The following is a 17,131-nucleotide window of genomic DNA, read 5'->3' as shown; positions in this document are numbered from 1 at the left end:
CAGCTCTCCCACTACCCACCTTCTGTTCTCAGCTGCCACCCTCTTCTGACGCCAGATCGCCGTGCCTACTGGTTGCATAGCACGCCTAATCCTGGCCATTGGGTTTATAAGAGTTTCTTCAACAGTACTTGAAGCTTGAACAATAAAGTCCAATTAGTTCCTAGCCTTCTACAGTAAATTTGTTCCTGGGGCTTACGATTATGACTTGTTTTGCTGATCGATTTCTCATGGCTGCTGCCTGTTATGACCTCTGCCTGACTTCTGCTTTCAATTGAACTCTGCCTATCCTGACCTTTGCTCTTTCTGACCACGATTCCTACCTATTGTCTTAATACGTAAATTTGGAAACTCCAGTGTTGCTGACACAACTCCTGAGGTATCAACCTAGGTCTTTCCTGTAGGAAAGACCATACCTCCCTATGCCTCATTCACACATCAGTGTTTTGGTCTGTGATTTCCATCAGTGATTGTGAGCCAAAACCAGGTGCGGCTCTAAACACTTTCCCTTACACCTTATGTCTGTGGAGGCTCCAATGCTGGTTTTGGCTAACAATCACTAATGGAAATCACTGACCAAAACACTGACGTGTGAATGAGGCTTTACTGGGCTAAAAAACACCAAATCTTTTTGACTTCACTACCTGGGTAGGTGTTAACCCATATTAATTAGTAACCTGGAGTATCCATGTCTCCAGTCGGCCCCTGATAAAATAATGATATCCAACCACAAGTATAATAAATACAGTGACTGTTGAAGTACAAGGATAATAAACACGTGATGTCAACATATATAGATAATAAACAGTGATGTCACAGTACACAGATAATACATTTCATGATGTCACAATACAGAAATGAGATAGTGAACACTGATTGCTCACCACAGGAATAATAGTCATAGTGATGTCACAGTGCAGAGGTAATGAATACAGTTATGATCATACAGAGGGATCTGGATAGATTGCAGGCTTGGGCAGAGAAGTGGCAGATGAGGTTTAACACTGACAAATGTAAAGTTATGCACAAAGGAATAATGCAAGTCACCCGTACATACTAAGTGGTAAAACACTGGGTAACACTGACATGGAAAAGGATCTAGGAATTTTAATAAACAGCAAACTAAGCTGCAAAAAACAGTGTCAGGCAGCTGCTGCCAAGGCCAATAAGATAATGGGTTGCATCAAAAGGGGCATAGATGCCCGTGATGAGAACATAGTCCTACCACTTTACAAATCATTAGTCAGACCACACATGGAGTACTGTGTACAGTTCTGGGCTCCAGTGAACAAGGCAGACATAGCAGAGCTGGAGAGGGTCCAGAGGAGGGCAACTAAAGTAATAACTGGAATGGGGCAACTACAGTACCCTGAAAGATTATCAAAATTAGGGTTATTCACGTTAGAAAAAAGACGACTGAGGGGAGATCTAATTACTATGTATAAATATATCAGGGGTCAGTACAGAGATCACTCCCATCATCTATTTATCCCCAGGACTGTGACTGTGACGAGGGGACATCCTCTGCGTTTGGAGGAAAGAAGGTTTGTACACAAACATAGAAAGGGATTCTTTACGGTAAGAGCAGTGAGACTATGGAACTCTCTGCCTGAGGAGGTGGTGATGGTGAGTACAATAAAGGAATTCAAGAGGGGTCTGGACGTATTTCTGGAGTGTAATAATATTACAGGCTATAGCTACTAGAGAGGGGTCGTTGACCCAGCAAGATATTCTGATTGCCTGGAGTTGGGAAGGAATTTTTTATTCCCCTAAAGTGAGGAAAATTGGCTTCTACCTCACAGTTTTTTTTTGCCTTCCTCTGGATCAACTTGCAGGATGACAGGCCGAACTGGATGGACGGATGTCTTTTTTCGGCCTTATAAACTATGTTACTATGTTACTAGTTATGTTGCTGTAGAGAGAGCAGATGCCCACCAGTGAAGAAGCACCCACCTGCTGCAAGATTGACAAGGCTGGGCATTTAGCCTGGCTCTGACAACCCCTTGAAAAAGCTGACGGTGAAACGCGCGTCGGGGTACGGTCTGGCGGTGGTGTGGTCTACATTTGGGTTAGTATGCTGTGTATTATGCTAATTTTACATGGTGTTGATGTATGGCATGGTGTTATGTTGTGTCCGTGTAGGTCTAAGTGTCAGTAATGCTGGTACTGTGATCTCGTTATACTGTGGTCAGAGTAACACCCTATACATGCACTGATTATACTACCCTTGGATATACAGTATATCCTTGCATTTTATATGGATGAATTGAAATTACCATACACCTAAAGCTTATGAGATTTTAAATGTTCTTAATTATGTGAAGCCAGATTTTTGTAATTTTGAAATATTTAATAAAAATGATGATCATTTGAAAGTATATCCAGTGGTGGAGTTACAGTTTGTGAAAATTTTGATTCACATATTTTTGAATATTGGTTCCAATAATTTTGATATTGGGTCGTTGATACATTGAAGGGGAAATATTTTTTGGTTGTTCCTGACAATTCTCTGCCTGCTGTTGAGGAGCAGTGTTAATGTAGGTGCAGCACTTGTGCAGATGCTGCTCCGAAGCAAAGCCTGTGCCCCTGCGCGGCTAATCAGAGCAGACACGCAGGCAGGAAATTGTCAGAGACATGCTAAATGTCCAGCAATTTCAATCTTGCGACAGGTGGGCGCTTCTTCACCTGCAGGGTCAGCCCTCCACAGGTAAAGAAGCCCTGCTGATGAGACATGCTCAATTCTAACAGGGATAATAGAGGAAACACTGTAAACTTGTAGCACAGTCATCACACAGCAGTCACATTATGAAAACAATGCCCATAGTATGAGATTAGTGATGTCAGAGAAAAGCTATCATGTCACAGAGCTGTGGTGTCACATCGTAGGGATGCATAATAAACACAGCATCATAACAAAAGCATAATGCACACAGCGATGTGAGAGTACAGAGGTAATATTGGTATATTTGTGTGTGTCTTTGGGTCCCCTGAGGCCCTTGGGCTCAGGGACAACTACAAACTCTCCCCCACTATAGGTACACAGATTACAGGAGAAGTTCTGGACTTTTGGGACCCCATTACGAGGGTGGAATTGGGCCATAAGTGAAGTTTTGAAAATGATAATATATTAGTAAGTTTCTCTATTATACATTTGCGGACCACTGAACATGTTTTTTCTGCCATTAGACAACCCTTTTAAGATGTTGTTAAAAGACTCACTGATATCCTTAATACTTGTGCCCATCACCTGCTAAACATTATGGTATCTGTGCATTGGGAAACCACATGTTGAGATCTTGTCTGCCTGGCCACATGGAACATGCAGTTGTGGTTCTCAAGTCATAAACCATGTCTGCAGACGGTTTCCTCTATAGGTCTCTTGGTAAATGTGCTCACTTGTAGCGTAAATACCAGGTACAAACCTGGAGAGCAACTGCTCAACTATTGCCTTATTTAACACAAAGGAATCTACAGAAATTAGCTGGCTAGTCAATCCTTTTTAAATGAGTTAGTTTGGTTTAGAAAACGAATTTTCAATTGAAATTCTGAGTAAACGAATCGCTCATTCGGGACCCTCGTCTATTTGCCAAAGTACAAAGTGGCTACTAAGAGCATCTCTTGCCCAGTAGGAGCAACCGTCAGTGAGAACTGTTTAATGCTTAAAGGGGTTGTATCACTTCAGCAAGGGGCATTTATAAAGCAGAGAAAGTTAATACAAGACACTTACTAATGTATTGTTATTATCCATATTGCTTCCTTTGCTGGCTGGATTCATTTTTCCATCACATTATACACTACTCGTTTCCATGGTTATGATCATCCTGCAACCCATCCGCGGTGGCCGGGCTTGCACTCTATATTTTTTCTATAGTATGCAAGCACGGCCACCTCTGCGGGATTGCAGGATCATCATAACTATGGAAACGAGCAGTGTATAATGTGATGGAAAAATTGATCCAGCCAGCAAAGGAATCAATATGGATAATAACAATACATAAGTAAGTGGTTGTATTTACTTTCTCTACAACATAAATGCTATTTGCTGAAGTGACACAACCCCTTTAAAGAGGTTGTCCGAAAGTCAGGGAATGTGGTAAAGTAACAAAAAGATCCTATACTCACTGGTGCAATCCTCCTCCATTCCTGCCACTCCAGTCCATGTTATACCGGCAGCAGTGACGTGCCCATTTACTCCACATGACCACTGCAGGCTATCCCTGGCACCCTTGGTATACAGCACAAGACTAGTTATTATACATTTGCTTCTATGTAACAAAACTAGACAACTAGACGAGACTAGAGGACCAGAGTGGCAGTGCTGGAATGGAGGGGTATTGGGCTGGTCAGTATAAGATATTTTGATATATTAACACACAGTTGGCGCTATAGGGGGATTGAGCACATGTTGCAAGATTCCCACACAGATTCCCACTGATTTCTAAGGGACCAAATAGTGGGGCAACCTGTGATCAACTTATGGGTCACCCTTTTAAAGAAACACTCTCACCATACAAACAGTATTTAAATAAATCTCTTAGACCTGATGATCCTGGTCTACTTACTATAAAAATCCACATCAGAATGGCTGTATAAATCCTTTTTTAAGGTTTTTCTGCCTGATATTATTATCCCCTTCCTGACATTTTTTTTTATATTGTTTTTTTTTACGCCATGCCTTCCAAAAACTTTTTGACTTTTTTGCTCAGGTAGCTGAGGGCCTGCTCCCTGATACTGCATCCTGATATCCTGGCCAATGACCTTTTGGTCCCTGGCCTATTCACTTCTGGCCAGAGTACAGATAGGGTCATGTGCGCCTTTGCAGCCAAAAACTGACCTCAGTGGTGACCAGGGGGCTGACTGAGAACTTAAAGTGGCCCTGGAAAAAAATTGGCCCCATGTTTTAGGTGGCTCTAAATTGACAGAAGGCTAGGCCAATAAAAGTGGGCAGGTCCAAGTTAAGTAGGCGGGGCCAGTAATACTGTAGTGCAGCACAAAATGCTGCCCCAGCAGAATTCAACTCTATCACCGTCCTGAGGACGGCCATACAGTTGCATTCAGGAGGACACTTTTTTTCTGCCAGCCAGGTGCATAAGTACCAGATGCTCCTAACCTTAAATAATGCTGAAAGCACCAGATCACTATGTGCCAAACTGGTAACCGTGAGGAGGGCTTTGGCGGCCCACCGGGAAATTTTCTGGACGGTCTATAGCAAGTCCACCCCTGGTGGCGACATTTCTTTAAGTGACACAAGACGGCATGTGGTTAAGTCACCACTGAAGCCAGTCATTGGCTGCAGCAGTGCAGATGACCCTGGCTAGAAGTATAAAAGGTTGGGGACCAGAATATCTCCAAATGGAGTCAGGGTGCCAAAATTGAGAAGTTAGGAGCAAGCAAGTATATATTTTTCATTAGGACAACACTCGGGGGCTAGTTAAAAAGGGCAATAATCCTTGAAAATCTGTTTATGTTTTGTATACTCATGTTCTGTGATGCCTTCCCATAAATATTCTTTGATTAGTAAGCCAATATAAAGGAACCAGTAGGGGTACTTTCACACTAGCGTTTTTCTTTTCCGGCGCTGAGTTCCGTCCTAGGGGCTCAAATCCGGAAAAGAACTGATCAGTTTTATCCTAATGTATTCTGAATGGAGACTAATCCGTTCAGGATGCATCAGGATGTCTTCAGTTCAGTCTTTTTGACTGATCAGGCTTTTCAGAAAACCGTAGCATGTTGTATTTTTACCTCCGGCCAAAAATCCTGAACACTTTGACTGAACACCGGATCCAGCCTTTTTCCCATTGACTTGCATTGTGTTCCGTCAAACCGGATCCGGCTTTTGCATGATAAACCCGAAAAATGTGAAAAAAAAGTTAGTCCATAAATGGCGGATCCGTTTTTTCCAATGCATTTTTTCATTGTGATCAAAATCCTGATCAGGATTCAAATGTAATCCGTTTTCACACGTTATTCCGGATCCGGCGGGCAGTTCCGGTGTTGGAATTGAACGCCGGATTCAAACAACGCTAGTGTGAAAGTAGCCTAAATAGTTTCTGACTTTATTAAGGGTAACAGTATATGAAATACGAGGACATTCTGCCTCGGTAAATAAGAACAATAGCACCAATCAAAACTCACTGGTGACGATACCTGACGCCAGAGGTCCCCAACCTTTTGTAGGTCATGAGCCACTTTAAAAGACAACAGATGGTGTGTATTAAAAGGGAAAGATCACATTAAATATCTGACCAAGTAGTATGTTTCTTACCATAATGTAAACTGCCAGTTATATAGTTTTGATTCTAGTGGCTACAATGCTATGACCTGGTGTCAGCAGCTGCACAGTAATATCTGCAGTTGCACACAGTAGAGGAGTTGCCTACAGAAAGACTCTGGTTGGGGAACACTACCATTAACTAAAGCCTAGTGCACATGGCAGAGCTGTGTGGCAGCAAATACAATCCCTACAGCTCTTTACATGGGAGACATAGTCAGTCTATGTGCCACTGTATGTGTACATATTCTTTAGTGGAAGAAATGGCTCTTGGGAAGAATATTTTCACAATTCACTTCCAATCGAGCATGCCTTCATATGATCCACCAGAAATAACTTCTGCATGCTGAAATCAAGGGCAAAAAAAGGTATAACAGCGTCAGAGTTATGTGGAAGCCTAAAAATGGATTCATACAATTTGAAGCTTTAAAGGAGTTGCAATGCATAATATGCATAATCCCTTAAACAGTTATTCCTATCTGGACATTTATGGCATATCCACAGACTATGCCATAAATGTGTAGGTGCAGGTCCCACCTCTGGATCCACGTTATTATGATTGGTTTGGGATTCTGACCTATGGGACATTTATAGCATATCCTGTGGATATGCCATAAATGTCAAGATGGGAATAACACTTTAACAGGACAGCTGCTGAACTTGACATATAGCTGCTAAAAGTATAACAGAATCAACATGTAGGTAACCCACTCACCACAAACTCGCAATGTCAATTCCCAATGGTTAAACAAGATGTTGGATTCCAAATATTACTGAGCATGACGATCAATCTCCCTGAATCATTTCAAGTGCAACCTTGATCTCCATCTACTTCATTCCTTGCACGTGAGTGCTTCACTAACATATTTTACAGAGTTACATCATATGCCTTACCATGGATTGCAGTGATGCAAACTTCGCCCCCTATCAAACAGCCATATCAGTTTGGATGGTAACCAAAGACCTATGTAACCACTGTTCTCAGCGGTGTGTACTAGGGTCAGAGAGAATCTGAAAAGAGCCTGATCTTTATGTTTGCCATGGATTCCTCTATGTAGGCCTCTAATGGCTCCATATTTTTTCTCACCCCATGTCCAATGTCTTTGGTAAGCCACTTAAAATCCACTAACCTTTTTCTAATGCTTCAATCTGCTCCTGAGTGAATGAAGTTCTATTACGCTGAAGTTTGCGTTTCAGTTGCAACCGGATCTGGGAGTCATCCAGTTCTTCATTTACTGCCCCCGTCTGATGTTCCGAATCTAGACTGCTGTCCAGCTGCTGACAACTGTCTGTGGGATGAAAGACATAGAGAAATATTGGGGCAGAATTACTAATAGTGTTGTCTAAGAATACAAATCACAGTCTTAACAGTAGACAAATTTACTATTATGGTGCATGGACCTTTGTAAATTTGGAGTATCGTAAATCCTGTGTCAGATTTATGCTATAATTCCATTCTCCAAATATGTGTTTATGTTCCCGAATTTATTCTGTGCTCCAAAATGTTGTCTGTGTGCCAAAAATTTTGTCTAGTCTAAGTTTACGACACCTGTAAGATGGTGTAGTTTCACTCTAACAATGCACAAAAGTTTTGGTGTACAGAGTTGCATGTAGACCATGCCCTCTTTCCCTAAGAAGCCATGCCCCCATTGGCAGAAGCTTAGAAAAAAATGTGTAAGGCTTGTTTCACATTTGCGGCAAATAGATCTGGCAGGCGGTTCCGGCTAGGAATTCATGAAAACGAGCGCAACCGTGCACTGCCAAGATACCATCCGGGAGATCTGGCCGCTACCTGGCGAATATGTCGAGGAGCGGCCAGACAAATACTGCTGCATACAGCAGTTTTCGGCCACCTGCTACTCAACATATTTGCTGGGTAGCGGTCGAATCTCTGCTGGCCCCCATTATAGTGAATGAGGTCGGGCAGTATCTTGGCAGCGCACAGTATTCACAAATCCAGGTGGAACAGCCTGCCGGATCGGTTTACCGTAAACGTGAAACAGGCCTAAAACTGTTAGATAGTAAATCTGCACCATTGGGTCATTATTATGGCTGAAAAAATGTAAACTCAGAAAACACTGAGAGGAAACAGAGATTACTGTGGAAACAAATGGGCAATAGTCAAAAAACTAGACTATTGAGAATATATCTGCAATATGTAAATGGACAGAGTCATTCAAAATCTTTACTCTTTCAGGTTCCCCAGTTAGAAATAATCAGGGTGGAAGACAGGACAAAGGACTTAGCTAGACGGAGGTTGATGGGGCATCTGCTCCTTGGTCCATTCACAATTTGAATTATCTTGATTTATACAATATATTTGTATTTCGGTCATACCAGCTTGTCCTGAACTGACCTTTACACACATTATATGGAATTTCGGCAAAATGTGTTTAACTGATCTGTAACAGTTAAGGATTTTAGCTGAGATAAAAACACCTGCAGACCCCCTAGAAGATGTTCTATGTTTTTTTGTGATTTCCTGAAATATACTGTATTTTGCTTTCTTTGTTTAGACTTCATTATTCTAACTGTGCCTTGTTGATACTAAAGAGACTTAAATGGGTTGTCTACTCCTCTGACACCCCACACCCCCACTGATCAGCTGTTTCAAAGTATCTCCAGCACCAGAAGTTGGCACCGGATCTACACAGCAACGTCCAATGGACAGAGCCCGCTACTGCTGTGCTGCTCCCACTGAAGTGGATGGGAACAGCATTGCAGTTCAAGCTCCATCCACTGGAGTAGTTCCGGTTCCAATTTCCACCACCAAAGCATATTAGACCGCTCAGATCACATTATAGGACGTTTGCCCCTCTTGTCGCATGAGCAGTGGGCAGAGCAGTGCGCATGCGTGGCCTATCGGTGACCAATGCTCGCGAGAAACTCCAAGCCAGAGGAGGAGAATGCAGTAGGAGAGGAGGGCGAGCCAGAGGACTGCAAGGGGAGCAGTTATCTGGGCAAATAACTCCGCCCCTGGTCATTTGCGACAGCTAATTTGCATACCTTTATAAAGTACTTTTTTCAGGATCTCTACATGGGACAGACACAAGAGAGGTACTAGTTTAATGGGGGCAAACGTTCTATAACGCAATCTGAGCGGTCTAAATCGCTAGTAGGTGACAGACTCCCTTTAAAAAGCAGTTCTAGAAATATTTCCTAGAAATTATACTTTAACAAATACATTTTTACTGTCACATTAAAAACTGCATGTAAAATGTGGGTTTCGCTGTGGTTTGCTTTTTGCTATAGTGGTACAGCTGTCAACCAGAAATAGCACACACTGTGGAGGCCAGAGCTACTGCAGACCCAGGGGAGTAGACTGATCTGATAGGGCTCCATAGAATCGTATGGGCCCCCTTGCCCCCATCAAGTTCCCAAGTATGTGTACGTCTCAGGCAACACCAGCAGCTAGATTTCTGACAAAACTTTATAATAAATCCTCCACTTCACCCTCATTATTCGACCTCTATGTCAGAAAAAAGTGCTTCATATATATTGCACACATTCTGAACGCCACATATCTTAATGCCATACAATTGGCAATGATACATTGATAAATCTCTGCATACAGCTCTATGTCTTTGGTTTCTCTCAGTGTATTATAAAACTGTCTGCCAGTACAAAGGAATTTATACAGCTACCATTGCCTGCAATGGAAGCTGTAAGAATCTGTTTGCACTTTGCTCCCCTTAGTGGCAGCTGCATGAAAATGCAGTATTTCCATGTGAGCAGGGCCGGACTGGGGCAAAAAATAGGCCCGGGCATTTTTGACTGAGCAGCCCAATCACATGACCCCCAACAGGCCCCACCCCCTTGCAGTCTAGGGGCGGAGCCAAAACCGGAAGCACAATTGCGGGGCAGGGCCAGCCACCAGTAAGATAGGAAGGCTTCAGCCAACACACAAGCTTTGCAACAACCAACATACAGACCTTGCAACAATATAGGAAGCTACAGAAAAGTCTTATAATATCCTCAGTGGATCTCAACCTCCCCATCCTCCACACCCTGTACAGGTCAGTGCCCCCGAAATAGCACTCACAGTTCTCCAGCAACTCTGGCAAATACCACCATTTCCGTACACAGGCAAACCACAACACCACCTCACTGACAGCTTTTTCCTGGTCTGTCAAAGACAATACTCTATTGGCTGGGAAGTCTGCTGTGATACGCAATTTCCTCTCCAAATTGAAAGCTTTGTTGGTAGCAGAGAATGCTGACACTCAGGTGGATGCTTGCAGAATGTGGAGCTAGCATACAGGTAATAAAGTGTTATCAGAGGCAGAGCAGACAGATGTAAATGAGCGCCGGTCTGTCAGGTACTAGTGCAGTATGCATCAGCCTGCTCAGATGACCAACGCTCGTTTACATCTGCCTGCTCGGCCTCTGAGCAGAGCAATGAGAGGGAGGAGCTACCTCAACATGTGCATCGGGCATAACGGCCGCGCCCGGGAAATGGAATAGCGGCCGAACACAATCAGGCTAACCAGGGGTCAAGTCCTGAGAAAAAAAGTGTGGGAACTCACCCAAGTGCCTCCGCGTGATGTCACAGCGCGCGGCGTTCGCAAAGGGCAGGGGAGGACGGCTGGAGCAAGCAAGTACTGTATTTTTTGCCCTATTAGACGCACCGGCCCATAAGACGCACCTAGGTTTTAGAGGGGGACAATAAGAAAAAAATATTTTTCATTACACCTCAGGTCAGACCCCCAATGTGAATCAGACCTCAGCTAACAGCCCCAATAAGATCCCCAATGTTAATAAGACCTCAGATCACACCTCAGCTCAGACCCCAATATGAATGACCCCCAATCAGACCTCAGATAAAAGCCCCATGCCTCATAGCAGACCCCAGTGCCTCTCCAGCAGCCCCCAGTGCCTCTCATCAGCCCCCCAGTGCCTCTCATCAGCCCCCCCAGCGCCTCTCATCATCCAGTAATAACAGTCCCCCAAATCATGTGTCAGTAATAACAGCCCCCCCCCCCAATCATGCGCCAGTAATACCAGGGTCCCCCCAATCATGTGCCAGTAATAACAGGGCCCCCCCAATCATGTGCCAGTAATACCAGGGCCCCCTCAATCATGTGCCAGTAATACCAGGCCCCCCCCCAATCATGTGCCAGTAATACCAGGGCCCCCCCAATCATGTGCCAGTAATACCAGGGCCCCCCCCCAATCATGTGCCAGTAATACCAGGGCGGCCCTCATTATGTGCCAGTAATACCAGGGCGGCCCCCATTATGTGCCAGTAATAACAGGGCCCCCCCATCATGTGCCAATAAAAAAACTAAGTATTGTATATAGTTAAAAAGAAAAATTAACACTTATATTTACCTCTTTGTAGCGATGCGATGCAGGCCTCTACCGGCCTGTGTCCCGACTCCAGCGCTGTACGGCTCAGGCGGCGCGATGACGTCATTGCGCCACCTACACCGGCCTCTGATAGGCTGCCGGCCTAGTAGTGCCGGCAGCCTATCAGAGGAACAGGAAAGGGACACACCTCCCTGCCCAGCTCCTCCGCAGCCTTCTATTTGTATCGCTGTCCTGAGGACGGCGATACAAACAGATCACTATGGAGATGAGCGCTTCGCTTCCACAATGGAAGCACTCATCTCAGTGCCTGCCCCGCCGCCGCACACACTGCCGCTGGGGGGTTTTGACCAAACCTGTCCCCCCCGGCCCCCACATTATTTCCTGGGGGATCCGTCCCCAGCCCTGAGGCGGCCCGGCCCACCGGGCAAATGCCCGGTCTGCCCTATGGCCAGTCCGGCCCTGCATGTGAGGAACAGAAGAAGGAGTTCATCGTTGGGCCCCTTCTCCACAGGCCCCGTAGCAGTTTCACTGTCTGCCTCTATGGAAGGTACAGCGCTGTGCAGAACTGATCGGTGGGGTGCAGGGTGTCGGACCCCTGCCAATTAGATATTGATGGTCATCACTTGTAAAGTTCTGAAACACTGTGTTAAAATTGGAAAGTTTCACTGAAAAATGTTGCCATAAACTATTTAGTAGCACAACAGCTAGGGTAGCAATTGACATTTGACATTCACAGAAATAAACCGATTTGCATACAGAAACCACCTTCATGAGAGGAGATAAGTATGGGATGAATAAAAAGTCCTTGTCCAAATGTCCAGCAGCTAAAACTGTGTCTTTCCTGAGCTTAAAGAGGTTCCCTATCATCAGGATAGGTCATCAATATCAGATTGGCAGGGGTCCATCTCCTGGCTCCCCCACTGATCAACTGTATAACCCTAAGTTCACACTTGCGCGTTTTACAGCGCGTTCGAACGCGCTGAAAAACGCCCGTCGCATAAACAAGTTCTTGAGCTTCTTTGGTGCGTTTTGTCGCGCGTTTGCGGCCATAGGACACTGCTGTCAATCACACAAACGCGCGTAATACGCGCGTTGACTATGGACAAAAACGCGCACAAAAACGCGTATCAAATACGCTCAGGTCTGAACCCAGTGTCAAGAGGGCACGCCGCTCCATGAATGCTTAGGCCTCCTCCTAGGCCTGTGATGTCACATTCATTGGTCACAGGGCCTAGGCAGCTCTGCTGAGCTACAATACCAAGCAGTCTGCCCATCAGTATAGATATCTTATCTTTATACCTTGCTAAAAACAACCACATCATGCAAGGTTTCCTTTCTTACCCATGGTATGGAAATAGCTATTTTCCACAAAAAGGAAAACTATTCTAGTGTCACCTGTAGTCAATGTCCAGTCCAACCCTTTTAAAAGGACATTTCCATCAGAACTTTTGGGCATCTTTATCTAGATCTATCAAAACAACAATAGAGCTGTCATACTGTTATCCCAATCCTACACCTACTGTTATCATGAGGATTACCTTTCAGTCAACAGATTCCCCTTACAGCAACAGTAAACTGACAATGGATTTACTATTTATATAGGAGGCTTTATCAGTTGTATGACTGCTATAGAAGGACAATATTTTGTATTTAGCTTTCAATGGCATAGTGCTGCCGATATGAAAAAGAAACCAGCCAAAAAAACGTACAAAAGGTTTTCTATGAATACCGGAGGAGATTTACCATTAATTAAAAATCAGATTTAGGCTACATTCACATCAGCGTTTTTCCTTTACAGTATTGAGATCCATCATAGGATCTCAATACCGGAGGAAAACACTTCCGTTTTGTCCCCATTCATTGTCAATGGGGACAAAACTGAACTGAACTGAGGGTACCGGGATGCATTGCATTCTTTTTGGTTTCATTCCCATGCTGGACAGAAAAATGCTGCAAGCAGCGTTTTTGTGTGCGTCATGAGATGCAGAGCAAGACGGATCCGTCATGAAACACGAAAGAAAACGGATCCGGCTCCCAATGACTTACAATGGATTGAGTGCCAAATCCATCATGGCCATTTTAGAGATAATACAACCGGATCGGTTCATAACTGGTGCAGACAGTTATATTATCCAAACGGAAGCGTTTTTGCTGATCCATGACGGATCCAGCAAAAACGCAGATGTGAAAGTAGCCCTACTGAGTGTGCAGCTGTAATTTAAGTCAAGTTGGATGTTGCACAACATTTATAAATTTGGTGTATATGTCTTGAGATGTTACCCCTCTTTCCACGTTAACCCTTTACTGGAATAAGGCTACTTTCAAACTAGCATTTTTGCTGGATCCGGCAGGGTTCAGCAAAAATGCTTCCGTCACAATAATACAGCCATCTGTATCCGTTATGAACGGATCCGGTTGTATTATCCTTAACATAGCCAAGACGGATTCGTCATGAACTCCATTGAAAGTCAATGGGGGACCGATCCGTTTTCTATTGTGTCAGATTGTGTCAGAGAAAACTGATCCGTCCTCATTGACCTCATGACGTCTTGCTCCGCTTCCCAGGACGGAAAGAAAACCGTAGCATGCTGCGGTTTGCTCTCCGGTATGAGAACGGAATAGAATGCATTTTGGAGCATTCCGTTCTGTTTAGTTACGTTTTGTCCCCATTGACAATGAATGGGGACAAACCGGAAGCGTTTTATTACGCAACAATCGCAACATTTGGTATTTTTAACACCACTCAATCCAGTTTTTAAAAAATCTGTGGGAAAATGCGGGGTAGCTAGACTTCGACTTAAAAAAAAAAATTGCAACATTTTTGCAGTCTTGGGCTACTTTCACACTATCATTAATATTTTCCGGTATTGAGATCCGTCATAGGGTCTCAATAGAGTTTTTTCCCTTTCTCTCTAGGAGAGAACTGCCAATCATCAGCAGATGGGTGAGAGAGCAGGAGATCAGGAATAACCAGGACTCTTCTCATGTAGATTTGACTCTTCAAGGCCTGTGCTGCAATGATTATGATGCTGGTTCTCTGCAACCACTTACTATTAGCTCATAAGTGACACACCGCCGAAATCAGCATTTCGGTCACTATTTTATGCTGCCCTCAGTGAGGTCAGCATAAAGTGGATGACAGGTTCCCTTTAAACAGCCTCCTCTGGTACCTAGGTAAGACTGCTCCCTTGCCATAAAATCCCTTTACTAACCCAGGCCTACGATGAGTCTCTACCAGGGCTGCTTATCTTATTAGCCAGTTGACTAGCAAATTAAAGATCCAGACTACCCTATTAATTAACTGAGGCAGTTGAATACGGATGGTCTGATGTAAATGCAACCACTGTGAATAACTAATATACTTCAGTCCACAATGAGTCACGTCTCATTGTTGGAGGCAGAAAACGTACCGCCTTTAGGCTCAGAAACAGACACCAACAGGATGATACAAGCTGGGCGACTTGAAGGGAAGAGGTTGCTGTAACCCCAAGCAGGCAGCCCTCACGGTGGTAGCATGCTGGGATCAAGAATACTAGACTAAAGCGCAGGCCCACAGGCAGGAGTAGCCGCTGGGTGTCATCCATGTTACTATAGTTAGCACAGGCTGCAGGGCTTTTAATGCCTCAAACACAAGTGTCATGTCGGACACAAATTTCTTTGGGCGCAAGTCACTCACCGACACAAGATGCTATAAGCTGCAGTCATATCTGGTGTTAAAACCAGTCAATCAACAGTGACTGCCGCTGACCACATAGCGCTGCAGAACCCCTAGTGACCTGGATGGGATTTAACTATTCACACATGGGTGGAGTCACCCGACTGTCAAAGTCAATATAAACCTCTGTTCATTGACTCCAGAAAAACACAAATTACAAGAATACAATATACCTAAAGTGTGTGCTCTTTCCCCTATAGAGAGAGGGATACTCGTGTAGGCGGCACTCACTACTCTTATCCAGTATATATATGTGTATATATATATATAGTAAATACAGTACATGTACAGTACATTTCGATTCTGCACTCCTGATTAGCCTGTCTGCCCCATAGGCTGATTTTAACTATTTTCAGTATAAAGCTGTAGCCTGCTCTCACTACATTCATTGGAAGCTGTCTAGCACCAGGAAGGGTATAGAGTGGGCTCAGCATGCATGTTGGTACCTGCATCCCTTGTAATGGAGGCCATTTTGGCACAAAAAATGGAAAAAGGCAGAGTGGATCCAACATGCATGTGGGTCCAACACTCTCTGAATTTTATGGCGGTCATTATGGCACATAACAGGTAGTATTTAGTGTTAGGACCCTTCTAACAGAGATCGCCTTGACGTTCGGCAGACGGGCTTAGATGGTTTTGTACAAAATGCATTGTCCAAGCATCTCGCTTTTATAAATAAGCGTAGTATTAGCACCATAATTTTTGTAAGCATTGTTGTACTTTGTCTGATTTGCAGAGTGCTGCTGCATTGTCTCTCGTGTGCATGAGGCCTTACAGTAACACTGGCTGATAATAAAATAGTCCCGACAGTCCACACAGACATCACTCAGGAAAATAACTAGTGTGCAATTTGTGCACGATTTTCTAATAAACCTAAAGAGAGATTGTCACCCTGTCGGATCCATCCTGCCCCTGCTCCGTCCCCGGACCCTATTGACTATAATGGGGAGGGGGGTGGAGCTCCGGCGCAGCACGGCAGTTCGCGGTGAGAGGCCGCCGGACTAAAAAGTTGGACATGCAGTACTTTTAGTCCGGCGGCCTTTCGCCATGCACTGCCGTGCTGCGCCCGGAGCTCCGCCCCCGTCCCCATTATAGTCAATGGGGACGGAGCGGCGGTCCGGCGAAATAACGGCAGGACGGATCCGACAGGGTGAACAGCCTGTCGAATCCGTCCTGCCGCTAGTGTGAAAGTAGCCTTACAATCTCATGGCTTCTTAGCAACAGATTGCGTGGTCTTCACAGTGATCTGCTGTAGTGATGTCCGGATCATGAACGAATCGTTCTTTTGAACCGATTCAGTTCACTGAACCGGAAGAGTCGGTTCCTCTGACTGAGCCGATCCGAATGAAACAGCTCAGTCAGATTAGCATAGAGGCAGCAGCAGGCAGTGTAATAGGAGCCGACAGTGGAAGCTAGCCCCGCCCCTCCCCGCCCTCCAACCAATCAGAGGCAGCCAGCAGTCCAGCACTGACTCACAGCACAGGGCGAGTCGCAGGGACTCGGAGAATCGTCTGAGTCTATTAGTTAAAAGAATCGAATGAGTGAGAGACTCATTTGATTCTTTGAGTTAAAAGAACCGTGAGTCATCGAGTCCCTGCCAGACTTCCTGCTCTGCGGCTCCCTGTCTCCTGACAAGTCCGTGGGTGGGGGGTGGTTGTATAGTATTGCATGTAGCAGAGCTGTGTGTGTATAGGGTGCTATGGGGGGGGGGTATAGTATTGCATGTAGCAGAGCTGTGTGTGTATAGGGTGCTATAGTATTGCATGTAGCAGAGCTGTGTGTGTATAGGGAGGCATAGTATTGCATGTAGCAGAGCTGTGTGTGTATAGGGTGCTATA

At 44.7% G+C, this 17,131-nt stretch overlaps 1 protein-coding gene across 2 annotated transcripts in view; it reads right to left on the bottom strand.

The window, feature by feature from the left end:
* LOC121002582 (paired box protein Pax-6-like) overlaps positions 1-17,131 on the bottom strand; it is a 61,316-nt gene that overhangs the window by 23,106 nt on the left and 21,079 nt on the right. For both annotated transcript variants that reach the window (XM_040434030.1, XM_040434035.1), the window contains exon 3: positions 7,399-7,557. In XM_040434030.1, coding sequence (XP_040289964.1) covers positions 7,399-7,557 — 159 coding nt within the window. The remainder of the gene's footprint in view (positions 1-7,398; positions 7,558-17,131) is intronic.

Source organism: Bufo bufo, chromosome 1, assembly GCF_905171765.1.
Source record: "Bufo bufo chromosome 1, aBufBuf1.1, whole genome shotgun sequence".
Taxonomy (NCBI): Eukaryota; Metazoa; Chordata; class Amphibia; order Anura; family Bufonidae; genus Bufo; species Bufo bufo.
The sequence above is the reverse complement of the archived record's forward strand: the minus strand, read 5'-3'. Positions and strand labels throughout refer to the sequence as shown.